The sequence below is a fragment of the Oncorhynchus kisutch genome, linkage group LG2 (assembly GCF_002021735.2).
Source record: "Oncorhynchus kisutch isolate 150728-3 linkage group LG2, Okis_V2, whole genome shotgun sequence".
NCBI classification, from domain to species: Eukaryota; Metazoa; Chordata; class Actinopteri; order Salmoniformes; family Salmonidae; genus Oncorhynchus; species Oncorhynchus kisutch.
In genome coordinates this window covers 66963147-66980896 of record NC_034175.2, presented here as the reverse complement: position 1 = coordinate 66980896, position 17750 = coordinate 66963147, and the positions used below count along the sequence as shown (strand labels likewise).

Here is a 17750-nt window from a genome sequence, read left to right as displayed (position 1 = left end):
GGCGAACGGGACACTTTCCCCCCCAGTGGTATCGTGATACCTGGCTTGGTATGGTATCGTTAGTAAAACGTTTGTATCGTGACAACACTAGTGTGTTTCTCTGCTTCTCAGTCTTGCTGGAGAGAAAGGGAGGACCTAAGGGTGTATTCTGCTCTCCTGCACGCACACACCTTCCCTCCCTCCATATCTTTCTTATCTTAGACCGGAGATGTTTGTCTTTCAAAATATTCAAATTAGAGGGCAAAAAAACAGGAAAATATTTGCATATATTTGCTTTGCCCCTCCCAAAAATATCCAACCACACCAGGAGTGAGAACAACAGGGAGTGTGTGTGTGTTTAATCTCTATTATGGAGCTAGCTCTAGAGACAAACATTGGAAAACATGGGGGAAGAGGGAGGCACAATAAACAGACTGAAAGAGAGTGAATGAATGAGTGAAGGGGGAGAGATAGAGAGAATGAATGTGTCAGAATGGTGGAGTGTGATCTGTGCAGCATGGAGAATCGGGCCTCAGTTTGCTTTGTGTCTCTCCAGCACAGAGACACACACAGAACCAGGAAAGTAGGTCGAGGATGAAAGGAGAGAGTGGGAACGACAGAGAGAGAAAGAAAAGAGTGAATAAGAGGCAGAGAGAACTTTTGGAACTGTAATGTTTACTGTAAATGTTTTATTGTCTATTTCACTTGCTTTGGCAACGTAAACATGTGTTTCCCATGACAACAGAGCCCTTACATTGACATTCAATTTGAGAGGAAGAAAAAAGGGAGATCGTGACACAGACTGATGATGGAGGGATGGAGAGAGACAGACTGATGATGGAGGGATGGAGAGAGACAGACTGATGATGGAGGGATGGAGACAGACAGACTGATGATGGAGGGATGGAGAGAGACAGACTGATGATGGAGGGATGGAGAGAGACAGACTGATGATGGAGGGATGGAGAGAGACAGACTGATGATGGAGGGATGAGAGAGAGACTGATGATGGAGGGATGGAGACAGACAGACTGATGATGGAGAGATGGAGACAGACAGACTGATGATGGAGGGATGGAGAGAGAGACTGATGATGGAGGGATGGAGAGAGACAGACTGATGATGGAGGGATGGAGAGAGACAGACTGATGATGGAGGGATGGAGAGAGACAGACTGATGATGGAGGGATGGAGAGAGACAGACTGATGATGGAGGGATGGAGAGAGACAGACTGATGATGGAGGGATGGAGACAGACAGACTGATGATGGAGGGATGGAGACAGACAGACTGATGATGGAGGGATGGAGAGAGTGTGACCGAGGGAGGGAGAGAGGGGGGATGGAGACAGACAGACTGATGATGGAGGGATGGAGACAGACTGATGATGGAGGGATGGAGACAGACAGACTGATGATGGAGGGATGGAGAGAGTGTGACCGAGGGAGGGAGAGAGGGGGGAGGGAGAGAGGGGGGAGGGAGACAGTGAGACAGAAAATACAATAAGCTGAAGGGAGGGGGGGGGGGGGGACTTCTTATGCCATCCCTCAACCCCTTCATCCCCCATCCCCCTCAGAAAAGAACCCTGATTATAACATACATCTGTGCCTCTGACAGACAAGAAAATGGTGATCTGACTTCCGCAGAGAGACAGAATGGACCAATGGACCAACTGACCTGTGTGTGTGTGTGTGTATAGAAAGGCCTAGTAGAGATAGAGAAGAGTATTGTGTGTGAGTTTAGATCCTAAGACTCAGACATCAGATTCAGTACCAGTGGTGCTGAATGGACCTGAAGGCTTTCAGCTCCCCCTTGCTATCTGCTAGCTAGGCTAGTGCATGACACTCAAATATAAGGCAATCCTTTTATACCTGGGGTTTTCAACCAGTCCTTGTCCAGGGAGCCCCTCCCAGGCAAACCGGCAACCCAGGGACCCCTATCATACATCTTGTCATCAGGTGAATGATAATGGCAAGAACAAGTAATCAACATTTCAAAACACATTTTTGCAAAGAGTAGCTGTTTAGCTGGTTAAACAAAAGTTAGCCATGTGTTGGCAAAAATGTATGTCCAAGTCACAAAAAAGCTTTCCAGCAGCTGGTAGCCTATTCGCAGGTGCTTTTCAAAGTCTATGGGGCTTTTCCATGATAATGGAATAACGCTAAGACTCAGATGTTCTATTTAAACAAATGTATTCCAAACAAAAACCATTGATTTCAGAACATAGAACTCTATGCACAAGGACAGCTTTTAAAAGGTCCAATGCAACCATTTTAATCACACCTCAAATCATTTCTGGGTAACAATTAAGTAACTTAACGTAATTGTTTACAATTAAAATTGTCCCTGTCCGGGGGTGTCATCGGATGGGGCCACAGTGTCTCCTGACCCCTCCAGTCTCAGCCTCCAGTATTTATGCTGCAGTAGTTTATGTGTCGGGGGCTAGGGTCAGTTTGTTATATCTGGAGTACTTCTCCTGTCTTATCCGGTGTCCTGTGTGAATTTAAGTATGCTCTCTCTAATTCTCTCTTTCTCTCTCTCAGAGGATCTGAGCCCTAGGAACATGCCTCAGGACTACCTGGCATGATGACTCCTTATTGGACTACCTGGCCGTGCTGCTGCTCCAGTTTCAACTGTTCTGCCTGCGGCTATGGAATCCTGACCTGTTCACCGGACGTGCTACCTGTCCCAGACCTGCTGTTTTCAACTCTCTGGAGACAGCAGGTGTGGTAGAGATACTCTTAATGATCGGTAATGAAAAGTCAACTGACATTTCCTCCTGGGGTGCTGACTTGCTGCACCCTTGACAACTACTGTGATTATTATTATTTGACCGTGCTGGTCATTTATGAACATTTGAACATCTTGGCCATGTTCTGTTATAATCTCCACCCGGCACAGCAAGAAGAGGACTGGCCACCCCTCATAGCCTGGTTCCTCTCTAGGTTTCTTCCTAGGTTTTGGCCTTTCCAGGGAGTTTTTCCTAGGTGCTTCTACACCTGCATTGCTTGCTGTTTGGGGTTTTAGGCTGGGTTTCTGCATAGCACTTTGAGATATCAGCGGATGTAAGAATGGCTATATAAATACATTTGAATTGATTTGATTTGAAAATGGTCAAAAATAAACAAAAATAGCTTTTTAGCAAAGAGTCATTTCTCAAGCAAGAATTTAGATAAAACAGTCTGGGAGAGGGGAAAACTGAAAACTAGCGGTTATTGGCAGAGAGGTTTGGAACTCTTTCTTACTGGTCTATTAACTCATTTATTGCCAGATGATGTCACCAAGCAGGACAGAACTCCATCCCACCAAAACAGGCAGACATTTCAGCTGGTCTTTTCAAACAGCTCTTACACTAAAAGGGCATTATCATCATTTTTACAATTTCACAGTATTATTCCAACCTCAGTGTTGAAATATATTTAAAATACAGCAAATGATGTTTTTGACTGCACTGGGCCTTTAAACATTTCCACAGAACATTTACATGAAGAACAGCTCAGACACAAAGTTTGGTAACAGAATTACGGTCAAATCTCACTCAGTTTTATTCTGTTGCCAAACGTTGCATCTGCACAGTATTTCCAATAAATGTCAAAGTAATAATTGTGCATAGAGTTGAATGCTTTGTTAAAACGTTGAATTCAATGGTCACAGCGTAATTCCATTAACGTCGTATGTCAGATACTCCAGTAAATGAGTATAATTTTCTCAAAACTAGGAGTTGAGAAGTAAAATTGACATCATTAGAAAGAAGGTATTCTCCTCTTTTCAAATGTTGTTGCTAGCGATATTAATAAAAACATTTAAATAAAACAAATATTTTTCCCACTTTGTAAAAAAAAAAACTATATACAGTGCATTGGGAAAGTATTCAGACCCTTGACTTTTTCCACATTTTCTTACGTTACAGCCTTATTCTAAAATGGATTAAAATAATTATTTTACCTCAATCTACCCACAATACCCCCATAATGACAAAGCGAAAACAGGTTTTAGAATTGTTTTTGCAAACTTAATAAAAATTGTTAAAAAAATAATGAAATACCTTATTTACATCAATGAGACTCAAAATTGAGCTCAGGTGCATCCTGTTTCCATTGATCATCCTTGAGATGTTTCTACAACTTGATTGGAGTCCACCTGTGGTAAATTCAATTGATTGGACATGATTGGGAAAGGCACACACCTGTCTATATAAGGTCCCACAGTTGACAGTGCATGTCAGCAAAAACCAAGCCATGAGGTTGAAGGAATTGTCTGTAGTGCTCAGAGACGGGATTGTGTCGAGGCACAGATCTGGGGAAGGGTACCAAAACATTTCTGCTGCATTGAAGGTCCCCAAGAACACAGTGGCCTCCATCATTCTTAAATGGAAGAAGTTTGGAACTACCAGGACTCTTCCTAGAGCTGGCCACCCGGCCAAACTGAGTAATGGGGGAGAAGGGCCTTGGTCAGGGAGGTGACCAAGAACCTGATGGTCCCTCTGACAGAGCTCCAGAATTCCAATGTGGAAATGGAAGAATCTTCCAGAAGGACAACCATCTCTGCAGCACACCACCAATCAGGCCTTTATGGTAGAGGGGCCAGATGGAAGCCACTCTTCAGTAAAAGGCACATGACAGTTTGCAAAAAGGCACCTAAAGACTCTCAGATCATGAGAATCAAGATTATCTGGTCTGATGAAACCAAGATTCAACACTTTGGCCTGAATGCCAAGCGTCACGTCTGGGGAAACCTGGCACCATCCCTAGGGTGAAGCATGGTGGTGGCAACATCATGTGGTGGGGGTATTTTTCAGCGGCAGGGACTGGGAGACTAGTCAGGATCGAGGCAAAGATGAACAGAGCAAAGAACAGAGAGATCCTTGATGAAAACCTGGTCCAGAGCGCTCAGAACCTCAGGCTGGGGTGAAGGTTCACCTTCCAACAGAACAATGACCCTAAGCACACAGCTAAGACAACGCAGGAGTGGCTTCGGGACAAGTCTCTGAATGTCCTTTAGTGGCCCAGCCAGAGCCCGGACTTGAACCAGATCTAACATCTCTGGAGAGACATGAAAATAGCTGTGCAGCCATGCTCAGCATCCAACTTGACAGAGCTTGAGAGGATCTACAGAGAATGGGAGAAACTCCCCAAATACAAGAAGACTCAAGGCTGTAATCACTACCTAAGGTGCTTCAACAAAGTACTGTGTAAAGGATCTGAATTCTTATGTAAATGTGAGTTCAGTTTTATATTTTTAACAAATTTGCAAAAAATTCTAAAAACCTGTTTTTGCTTTGTCATTATGGGGTATTGTATGTAGATTGATGAGGGGAAAAACTAATTTAATCCATTTTAGAATAAGGCTATAAAGTAACAAAATGTGGAAGAAGTCAAGGGGTCTGAATACTGCACGGTATATATTTTCAGACCCCCTGGGCCCGTGGAACCCTGGTTAAATATCCCTGGTGTAATGCCCCTGGTTAAATATCCCTGGTGTAATGCCCCTGGTTAAATATCCCTGGTGTAATGCCCCTGGTTAAATATCCCTGGTGTAATGCCCCTGGTTAAATACCCCTGGTTTAATGCCCCTGGTTTAATGCCCCTGGTTAAATACCCCTGGTGTAATGCCCCTGGTGTAATGCCCCTGGTTAAATACCCCTGGTGTAATGCCCCTGGTTAAATACCCCTGGTGTAATGCCCCTGGTTAAATACCCCTGGTGTAATGCCCCTGGTTAAATACCCCTGGTTAATACCCCTGGTGTAATGCCCCTGGTTAAATACCCCTGGTGTAATGCCCCTGGTTAATACCCCTGGTGTAATGCCCCTGGTTAATACCCCTGGTGTAATGCCCCTGGTTAAATACCCCTGGTGTAATGCCCCTGGTTAAATACCCCTGGTGTAATGCCCCTGGTTAATACCCCTGGTGTAATGCCCCTGGTTAAATACCCCTGGTGTAATGCCCCTGGTTAAATACCCCTGGTGTAATGCCCCTGGTTAAATACCCCTGGTGTAATACCACTGGTTAATACCCCTGGTGTAATGCCCCTGGTTAAATACCCCTGGTGTAATGCCCCTGGTGTAATACCCCTGGTGTAATGCCCCTGGTTAAATACCCCTGGTTAAATAACCCTGGTGTAATACCCCTGGTGTAATGCCCCTGGTTAAATACCCCTGGTGTAATGCCCCTGGTTAATACCCCTGGTGTAATGCCCCTGGTTAAATACCCCTGGTGTAATGCCCCTGGTTAATACCCCTGGTGTAATGCCCCTGGTTAATACCCCTGGTGTAATGCCCCTGGTTAAATACCCCTGGTGTAATGCCCCTGGTTAAATACCCCTGGTGTAATGCCCCTGGTTAAATACCCCTGGTGTAATACCCCTGGTGTAATGCCCCTGGTTAAATACCCCTGGTGTAATACCCCTGGTTAAATACCCCTGGTGTAATGCCCCTGGTTAAATACCCCTGGTGTAATGCCCCTGGTTAAATACCCCTGGTGTAATACCCCTGGTTAAATACCCCTGGTGTAATGCCCCTGGTTAAATACCCCTGGTGTAATGCCCCTGGTTAAATACCCCTGGTTTACACCACTCATTCCCAAACTATTATATGAAAATAGAACATACAAAACGTAGACAAATTGACAACAAAAAAAGCGGAATTAATATGAATAGATACAATAAATCATTATGTTTCATATCAGCCATTAAAGACAGGCTGGGGAGAGATACCTCCTACTCCTACTCCATCTTTCTAATTTCCTTTTTTAAAACTCTTCGTCTCTCGCTCCGCATTCGTTCAGTAACTCCCGGCTCAGTCTGAAGGTGGTGGGCAGGCAGAAGCATGCATGATGTCCCAATTTACACTGCTATAAATAAATAACCCTAACAGAGAGCGACAGAGAGTGAGATGAGACAGAGAGAGAGACCGATGAAAGTGAGAGGATAGAGACAAATACTTGAGGGGTGCTCTTGATCCTAAACCAAGTAATTATCACTAGTCTCATCTTAACACAGAGGCTTGTTATCAGACACTAGTCTCCTCTTAACCCAGATGTTATCAGTCCCTAGCCTCATCTTAACCCAGAGGCTTGTTATCAGTCACTAGTCTCATCTTAACCCAGAGGCTTGTCAGTAGAGCAGTACAACAACGTGTCCAGTAAGACCACCCCTCTCTCTCCCTCACCACACACAAACACACAGACACAAAAACAACTCTGAGGCTAAACTAAATGAAGGGCAACAAAAGAGAAGGCATCACAGAAGCCTCGTCAGACGAGATGCCTACAGAAGCCTCGTCAGACGAGATGCCTACAGAAGCCTCGTCAGAGGAGATGCCTACAGAAGCCTCGTCAGAGGAGATGCCTACAGAAGCCTCGTCAGAGGAGATGCCTACAGAAGCCTCGTCAGAGGAGATGTCTACAGAAGCCTCGTCAGAGGAGATGTCTACAGAAGCCTCGTCAGAGGAGATGTCTACAGAAGCCTCGTCAGAGGAGATGTCTACAGAAGCCTCGTCAGAGGAGATGTCTACAGAAGCCTCGTCAGAGGAGATGTCTACAGAAGCCTCGTCAGACGAGATGTCTACAGAAGCCTCGTAAGACGAGATGTCTACAGAAGCCTCGTCAGACGAGATGTCTACAGAAGCCTCGTCAGACGAGATGTCTACAGAAGCCTCGTCAGACGAGATGTCTACAGAAGCCTCGTCAGACGAGATGTCTACAGAAGCCTCGTCAGACGAGATGTCTACAGAAGCCTCGTCAGACGAGATGTCTACAGAAGCCTCGTCAGACGAGATGTCTACAGAAGCCTCGTCAGACGAGATGTCTACAGAAGCCTCGTCAGACGAGATGTCTACAGAAGCCTCGTCAGACGAGATGTCTACAGAAGCCTCGTCAGACGAGATGTCTACAGAAGCCTCGTCAGACGAGATGTCTACAGAAGCCTCGTCAGACGAGATGTCTACAGAAGCCTTGTCAGAGGAGATGTCTACAGAAGCCTCATAAGAGGATCAGAGCCTCTACCTCCAAGACAAACCTGACATAGAGCCTTGAAAGACCACATCGACAGGTAACACACACGCACATACAGAAACTGGAGAAATTGTTGTTTTCTTCAGTCTCTGGGTCCATCTGGAAAAACCTCATACTGAAGGGTCACTGGGCTTTGATGAGACAAGAGACAGAGGGGACACAGTGTTGTGTGTTTGTTCCAAACTGCCAATCTGTGTTCACAGCCCTTTATAATATGGTCTGTCCTTCCTAAAGCCTGTCTAGTCACTGGGAAGTCCCCAATTTTATACACTCTCCTCACCTTACTTCCCAGTCCTTGACCCGGCTCATCGTCCTAAACCCTGTCTAACACACAAGCCACACACAAAAACACCCACCCCGGCCATAATCATCTTAAAGGTTTACCAAAGTAACAACACAGTGTCGTCAAAGACTTAGTACCTTAGTTATAGGTAACCAGATCGTGACTACAACTACAAACATATTTATGTTTTAGCTTTTTTTTTTTACATATATTTATTAACTTATTTTAGGATATCTTCGGAACTACCCACAATGCACGATTTCTCAACATTTATATGGAGAACCGATGCTACCGAGCTAGTTCCAGCTGGCTAACGTCAGCTACTATCCATGCTAGCATGTAATTACATTCCAAACCAAGTGCTGGCGCTGGTGAGCTACTATGTACACGAAGAAGAAACCATATCAATTAATTTAGAAAAACTGCATTTCCTCTTTTCCTGTGTGTTTGGTAGTGGTAGTCGAGCGAGCGCACTAGCAGTTTTCCATTGTTTGTCGTTAGTGCAGTAATACCTACATATTGCAGTAATACCCTCATGGACGGTGTTACGACTCATTTGTGGCCCAAAAACGAAAAGCTAGCTTTGAAGTGGGACCAGTTTGTCCGGTTGAAGCGAGCGGATTGGAGTATTGGAACAGTATGTGGTGCTCATTTCACCCCAGAGGACTTCGATGGCTTAGTATGTATAACCAGTGGAAGGCAGGATTAGGTATGCGACTGACTGAAGCCAGGTGCTGGGCCGAGTGTGAATGTGAAGCCTGCAACCTGTATTTCCTACCGACCTACCGGTATCGCGAGTGTCAGCAGTGATGGCGATAAATCGGTTAAATTCAGTGTAGATTTACCTCACTATATCACTATTGGATTAGCTGACTCTCCCTCGGTTGGTGAAACGGCCTCTCTCTCTGAAGGCCTCTCCTTGGCTCTTCTGTGACTTTGGTAGTTAACTCAGCTGTCAATCTGTAATTCTCCGGTCTCTCTACTTTGTATCTGGATTTTTGTTGTTGTTGTGTTCTGTTGGTTGGGGCCTGTGCTCCACTAGTTGTTTCCTTGGCTCACTACTTAGCTATGTTGACCATGGTGGTTGGCTAACTAGGCTAGTTAGCTGACTAGGCTAGCTAGTAGGTTAAAATGACGAATTTAAAGCCTCCGGAATGGCGCAGCGATGTCCGGGGTACGGGATGGTTTGGCCGGCCAGGATGTCCTTGTCTCATCATGCTCTAGTGACTCCTTGTGGCGGGCCATGCACCTGCAAACTGACTTCGGTCATCAGTTGGACGGTGTTTCCTCTGACACATTGGTGCGGTTGACTTCCGGGTTAAGCCAGCAGTGTGTCAAGAAGCAGTGCGGCTTGGCAGGGTTGTGTTTCGGGAGGACGCATTGGCTCTCGACCTTCGCCTCTCCCGAGTCCGTACGGGAGTTGCAGAGATGAGACAAGACTAACTACCAATTGGATAACACGAAATTGGGGAGAAAAAGGGGTAAAAGTAAAACCAACTTTAGCTGGCTGGCTAAGATAACTGCATATACTCCTAACATTATGTGATAACATTATATATTTCCAAAACGTTGGTTTACTTTAATGTAGCTGTAAGCTAGGTGTTGATTGCAACTGGCTGACTCATGCAGTGCTAATGTAACGCTAGCAGGCTGGTAGGGGTAACGTTAGCAGGCTGGTAGGGGTAACGCTAGCAGGCTGGTAGGGGTAACGCTAGCAGGCTGGTAGGGGTAACGCTAGCAGGCTGGTAGGGGTAACGCTAGCAGGCTGGTAGGGGTAACGCTAGCAGGCTGGTAGGGGTAACGCTAGCAGGCTGGTAGGGGTAACGCTAGCAGGCTGGTAGGGGTAACGTTAGCAGGCTGGTAGGGCTAACGCTAGCAGGCTGGTAGGGCTAACGCTAGCAGGCTGGTAGGGCTAACGCTAGCAGGCTGGTAGGGGTAACGCTAGCAGGCTGGTAGGGGTAACGCTAGCAGGCTGGTAGGGGTAACGCTAGCAGGCTGGTAGGGGTAACGTTAGCAGGCTGGTAGGGGTAACGCTAGCAGGCTGGTAGGGGTAACGCTAGCAGGCTGGTAGGGGTAACGTTAGCAGGCTGGTAGGGGTAACGCTAGCAGGCTGGTAGGGCTAACGTTAGCAGGCTGGTAGGGGTAACGTTAGCAGGCTGGTAGGGGTAACGTTAGCAGGCTGGTAGGGGTAACGTTAGCAGGCTGGTAGGGGTAACGCTAGCAGGCTGGTAGGGCTAACGCTAGCAGGCTGGTAGGGCTAACGTTAGCAGGCTGGTAGGGGTAACGTTAGCAGGCTGGTAGGGGTAACGTTAGCAGGCTGGTAGGGGTAACGTTAGCAGGCTGGTAGGGGTAACGTTAGCAGGCTGGTAGGGCTAACGTTAGCAGGCTGGTAGGGGTAACGCTAGCAGGCTGGTAGGGGTAACGCTAGCAGGCTGGTAGGGCTAACGCTAGCAAGCTGGTAGGGGTAACGTTAGCAGGCTGGTAGGGGTAACGTTAGCAGGCTGGTAGGGGTAACGTTAGCAGGCTGGTAGGGGTAACGTTAGCAGGCTGGTAGGGGTAACGTTAGCAGGCTGGTAGGGGTAACGTTAGCAGGCTGGTAGGGCTAACGTTAGCAGGCTGGTAGGGCTAACGTTAGCAGGCTGTTAGGGTGTTATTGCAAACATTTCGGCTTAATTTTAAGTAAAAAATGTGTAGTTATTTCTGTTATAGGGAATTGGCTAGCTTGGCTGGGTCCTCCATATTACGTCACACCCTGCATTCTTTGGAATTCTGATCAGTTTTATGTTTAAAGTGAGGTGTAACTTTGTATTGGGAATTGTGATCCTTATGTTACATGTGGTTATGTTTATGCTACCTAACCTTTAAAGAGAATGTGATATGGTGACTGGTGAGAATGGGGTCAAGCTGTGTGGGATAATAAGGGACTGAGTGAGATTGGAGTCTAGCTTGGCCTCCCAGGTACAATGGAGGGACTAATCGCTCATATCTATGCCTGAAGTAACAACACACACACACACACACATACACGACTGCTGTGAGCTCAAAAGGTCCTGACTGTAACACAACCTTACACGCTAGAGAACACACTAGCTTAGAACAGGGCTGACAATACATGTATCAGCCAGGCCACAGGCCACGTAAGAACTGTTCTGCCAAAAGAAGCATGGACTGGGAGGGAGGGAAACAGAGGCAGTGTGTGTGTGTGCTTCTCACCTCCGGTGCGGCCCAGGCCGACATGGACAGCGGGGTGCAGGCTGCCCTCATTGTTGAGCAGGTGAGGCAGGTGGTGGTAGATGTTTGGCACCTGGAGAGGCTTCCTACTGGCCAGCTCCTTCAGCAGCTTCTGGGTCTCATCTGACCGAGATACAGGAAGGAATCATAGAGTTACAACTGGTAGAATGGTTGAGAAAAGGGGACCATCTCACTCTCCCAGAAGCTTGGCTGTTGCGTTAAAACCCGCCAATTCAGACAAAAAGAGGGTACTGGGTCTGCACTCAGAAAGATGTCGCATGAAGCTCACTTCATTTTTAGAATGTTGTATTATTTCACTGCATTGGGTACACAGACGTTACGGCTTTGCAGCCTTCTTCAGTGTGTAGGTACAATTTTATCTTCATTCAAAACAGCATTTGTAAAGAACAACTGATGAGTAGCTGGTGCTTCAAAATCAGGCTTGACATTCATCTGCCAATCAGGGATGTGGCTTTTCTGGTCTACCTGTATACAAGTTAGTTACAAAGAAATACAGAGTTATAGGGTATGAGAGCTGGCACGAAGGGCAATTCATGAATCAGTTGACTTCCAGTACCAGTCAAAAGTTTGGACACACCTACTCATTGAAGGGTTTTCCTTATTTTTACTATTTTCTACATTGTAGAATAATAGTGAAGACATCAAAACTATGAAATAACACATATGGAATTATATGTTTAAAAAGTGTTTAAAAAATATATTCAAAGTAGCCACCCTTTGCCTTGATGACAGCTTTGCAGACTCTTGGCATTCTCTCAACCAGCTTCCCCTGGAATGCTTTTCCAACAGTCTTGAAGGAGTTCCCACATATGCTGAGCACTTGTTGGCTGCTTTTTCTTCACTCTGCGGTCCAACTCATCCCAAACCATCTAAATTGGATGAAGGTCGGTTGATTGAAGTCCAGGTCATCCGATACAGTACTCCATCACTCTCCTTCTTGGTCAAATAGCCCTTACACTGCCTGGAAGTGTGTTGGGTCATTGTCCTGTTGAAAAATAGCTTCACGGTGGGAACCACACATGCGGAGATCATCGTTCACCTATTCTGCGTCTCACAAAGACATGGCGGTTAGAACCAAAAATCTCAAATTTGGATTCATCAGACCAAAGGAATGATTTCCACCGGTCTAATGTCCATTGCTCGTGTTTCTTGGCCCAAGCAAGTCTCTTCTTCTTATTGGTGTCCTTTGGTAGTCGTTTCGTTGCAGCAATTCGACCATGAATGCCTGATTCATGCAGTGTCCTCTGAACAGTTGATGTTGAGATGTGTGTGTTACTTGAACTCTGAAGCATTTATTTGGGCTGCAATTTCTGAGGCTGGTACCTCTAATGAACTTATCCTCTGCAGCAGTGGTAACTCCTTTCCTGTGGCTGTCGTCATGAGCCAGTTTCATCATAGCACTTCATGGTTTTTGCGACTGCACTTAAAGAAACTTTAAAAGTTCTTGAAATGTTCAGGATTGACTGACTTTCATGTCTTAAAGTAATGATGGACTGTCGTTTCTCTTTGCTTATTTGAGCTGTTCTTGCCATAATATGGACTTGGTATTTTACCAAATAGGGCTATCTTCTGTATACCAGCCCTACCTTGTCACAACACAACTGATTGGCTCAAACGCATTAAGGAGGAAATAAATTCCACAAATGAACAAGGTATTCATTTAAATTAATTCCAGGTGACTTCCTCATGAGTAGGTGTGTCCAAACAGTTGTTCTTCGTTTAAACCATGTGGAGATACAGAATTTAATTCATACATGTATATCCACATGTCTTCTCTTTGGAGTCATTTGTTGTCGTAATCACTGTGTGGTGGATGAACGTTTTCAATCCAAACGCAACGCAATTCATTAATAAAATGAATTTGTTCTAGAAAGTTTCTCGCAACTGGCGAATCAGTGATTCATAGAGTTAAACTGGTAGAACGGTTGAGAATCATAGCATTAGACTGGTAGAACGGTTGAGAATCATAGCATTAGACTGGTAGAACGGTTGAGAATCATAGCATTAGACTGGTAGAACGGTTGAGAATCATAGCATTAGACTGGTAGAACGGTTGAGAATCATAGCATTAGACTGGTAGAACGGTTGAGAAAAACAGTCATAGAATTAACAGAATGTTTGACAACAAAAAAAAATTATAGAAGCAGAACGAGTAGAACAATTCCATTCAGAGCAAAGTCCCGGGTGGAGGGGAGGATTAGAGCATGATGTTAATTCTAATTCAAGTCTAGCATGACTAAAGGCCTGGTTAGGATGGAGATGGTCTGAAGCCTGAGAGCAGCAGTAAGACTAAGGGGGCAGGCACTATTAGATAGACTGGATCATTCAGTTCTCCTCCTATCTAGTGTATCTCTTCTACATTAATGGCAGAGTTCCCAAAGGGGGGATTCAGCTTGAATGGGTCTTTTTGTGTGTGTATATTGTGATGGGTAACCTGAGAAGCTGGTAAATGTAGATCCATCCTGGGTGGATGGATGGGGGTGTGTGTGTACCTGAGAAGTTGGTAAATGTAGATCCATCCTGGGTGTGTCGGTGTGTGTAGATCCATCCTGGGTGGATGGATGGGGGTGTGTGTGTACCTGAGAAGCTGGTAAATGTAGATCCATCCTGGGTGTGTCGGTGTGTGGGTGGGTGGATGGGGGTGTGTGTGTACCTGAGAAGTTGGTGAGAGCGTCCTTGCTGCCGTTGGTCTCAGCGATGACCCGTCTGAACTGCTCCAGGATGTTGTTGAGCTCTGAGGAGCGCTGCAGGGTCCGGTGCTCGGCCACACGGAGGCGCTCTTTCAGGGCATGGAACTCCCTCTGGTACGCTACCAACTTCTCTATAGGGACAGAGAGGGGGACGGAGAGGGGGGGGGGGGGGGGGTTAGATCTTCTGCTCATTACTCCAACAATGTGTCCCAGTGTAGGCTAATAGTCATGTAACGTGTTCTAATACAAAATAGAATATGAAGTGCTGTTAGAACCTTCCAAACTGTTCTGTCAGCGGGCAGTACACTTCTCCCTGACCTCTATGTATCTTCAGAACACAACATCAATGTGATTTATCACTATACAGTAACAACAACCAATACAAGCAATAAACCCTGTGACAAAAGATCGCTCTGAGACCCAATCTGGCTCTGCTTCAGGCAGGCATACTCTATTTTCTAGATTGAAAACACACATAGCTATTGAGTTGTTAAAAGTGTCTGTTGTTATGGATGACCCTGCTCCTAAACCACTTCCCCCTTGAAGATAACATGTTTACAGCAAATGGGACACCAAACAAAGAGCTCTCTCCCTCTCTCCCCAGGACTAGAGCATGTGGGGGAGGGGTGGAGAGGAACCTTGTCATCCTCAGTGCAGTGACAACCACTCCCTCTCTGTCTTTTCTAGTCCCCTTATTGCCCGTTCTCTACCTCCTTGTCATCTCTTTCTCTCTTACACCCTACCTCTCTCTTCCCTCTTACACCCTACCTCTCTCTTTCCTCTTCCTCCGGTCACTCATCTCGCTCCTCCGCTCTTTCTCTCTTACACCCTACCTCTCTCTTCCCTTTTACACCCTACCTCTCTCTTCCCTCTTCCTCCGGTCACTCATCTCGCTCCTCCTCTCTTCCCTCTTCCTCCGGTCACTGATCTCGCTCCTCCTCTCTTTCCTCTGGTCACTCATCTCGCTCCTCCTCTCTTCCCTCTTCCTCCGGTCACTCATCTCGCTCCTCCTCTCTTTCCTCTGGTCACTCATCTCGCTCCTCCTCTCTTCCCTCTTCCTCCGGTCACTCATCTCGCTCCTCTCTTTCCTCTGGTCACTCATCTCGCTCCTCCTCTCATTCCTCTTCCTCTGGTCACTCATCTCGCTCCTCCTCTCATTCCTCTTCCTCCGGTCACTCATCTCGCTCCTCCTCTCATTCCTCTTCCTCTGGTCACTCATCTCGCTCCTCCTCTCTTCCCTCTTCCTCCGGTCACTCATCTCGCTCCTCCTCTCATTCCTCTTCCTCCGGTCACTCATCTCGCTCCTCCTCTCATTCCGTCCCCCCTCCTTTACCTCTTCTCCTCACTGTATTTCCCCGTACCCTCCTCCCTTCCTCTACCCCTCCTAATACCCTCTACATCCCCCTTCCCTCCAGTGCCATCCTGTCATAATTGTCAGTGTGATTCATGTGAAGGTGGTTAATTTATTCATGGTAGCTAGTGATGAGGGTGGGATGGGGCAGGACAGGGTCACTGACAAGCTTCAAACTGTCCTTATACACACACACACACACACACACTTATTCTTTCCACCAGCATCCCACTTGACCCAATGCTCTTTCCACCAGCATCCCACTTGACCCAATGCGCTTTCCACCAGCATCCCACTTGACCCAATGCTCTTTCCACCAGCATCCCACTTGACCCAATGCTCTTTCCACCAGCATCCCACTTGACCCAATGCGCTTTCCACCAGCATCCCACTTGACCCAATGCTCTTTCCACAAGAATACAGTCACACAATAATAACATTGCAGCACAACTCACCGACTAATGACATTATTGTTCGCTTGCATGCTGTGTGTGTCGTCTCACACCCATACTCAACCCACAATACCCAGACTCACACCCATACTCAACCCACAATATCCAGTCTCACACCCATACTCAACCCACAATATCCAGACTCACACCCATACTCAACCCACAATATCCAGACTCGCACCCATACTCAACCCAAAATATCCATACTCAACCCACAATATCCAGTCTCACACCCATACTCAACCCACAATATCCAGTCTCACACCCATACTCAACCCACAATATCCAGACTCACACCCATACTCAACCCACAATATCCAGTCTCACACCCATACTCAACCCACAATATCCAGTCTCGCACCCATACTCAACCCACAATATCCAGTCTCGCACCCATACTCAACCCACAATATCCAGACTCGCACCCATACTCAACCCACAATATCCAGACTCGCACCCATACTCAACCCACAATATCCAGACTCGCACCCATACTCAACCCACAATATCCAGACTCGCACCCATACTCAACCCACAATATCCAGTCTCGCACCCATACTCAACCCACAATATCCAGACTCGCACCCATACTCAACCCACAATATCCAGACTCGCACCCATACTCAACCCACAATATCCAGACTCGCACCCATACTCAACCCACAATATCCAGTCTCACACCCATACTCAACCCACAATATCCAGACTCACACCCATACTCAACCCAAAATATCCATACTCAACCCACAATATCCAGACTCACACCCATACTCAACCCAAAATATCCCACTCCCACTCCACCAGTAACACTCAGTCACCGATTCATGCAGCTGATGGTGTGATCATGACTGTTAATAAGGTATTAGTGTGTATGTGTTGCAATATTTATGTGGATGTGGGTGGCTGAGGTAACGTTTTGCTGAAATGATCTCTATTTTACCCTCTACCCCCTTCTCTCTCGCCCTCTCAATCCTCCCTCTTTCTTTTAGTGTCCTCTGGAGAACCAGGCATCGCTGCAAAAGGCCCTGTATAGGGGCAGGGGACTGGAACAATTCCCATACAACATGTTGAGACGGGCACAATCAAAATAAACCAAGACATTCATTAGAGCTTTGTTGTGTCATACCCAATTACAGAGTGGAAATGGAGAATGTGTGTGATGCTGAGAGCATGTGTTGAGAGAGAAATAAAGAGAGAGGATAGAATGATGAGCAGAACAGAACAGAGAAGAGAAGTCACATCAAATTGTCTCAAAGCCACTGATCTCCAGGGGTCTCATTTATTAACTGTGCGAACAAACAAAATATGCCCCAAAACATACAGTTGAAGTCAGAAGTTTACATACACTTAGGTTAGAGTCATTAAAACTCATTTTTCAGCCACTCCACAAGTTTCTTGTTAACAAACTATAGTTTTGGCAAGTCGTTTAGGACATCTACTTTGTGCATGACACGAATAATTTTTCCAACAATTGTTTACAGACAGATTATTTTACTTATATTTCACTGTATCACAATTCCAGTGGGTCAGAAGTTTACATACACTAAGTTGACTGTGCCTTTAAACAGCTTGGAGAATTCCAGAAAATGATGTAATTTGGAGGTTGGAGGTGTACCTGTGGATGTATTTCAAGGTCTACCTTCAAACTCTGTGCCTCTTCGCTTGACATCATGGGAAAATCAAAAGAAATCAGCCAAGACCTCAGAAAAGAAATTGGAGACCTCCACAAGTCT

The 17750-nt window shown here is 46.1% G+C and overlaps 1 protein-coding gene across 1 annotated transcript in view; it reads right to left on the bottom strand.

Annotated features, from left to right (window-relative positions):
* Positions 1-17750, bottom strand: part of LOC109905091 (alpha-1,3-mannosyl-glycoprotein 4-beta-N-acetylglucosaminyltransferase A-like) — a 75771-nt gene that overhangs the window by 33949 nt on the left and 24072 nt on the right. Inside the window, exons 3-4 of the mRNA XM_031800189.1 lie at positions 14178-14345; positions 11486-11626 (exon numbers count right to left, since the gene is read on the bottom strand). Coding sequence (XP_031656049.1) covers positions 11486-11626; positions 14178-14345 — 309 coding nt within the window. The remainder of the gene's footprint in view (positions 1-11485; positions 11627-14177; positions 14346-17750) is intronic.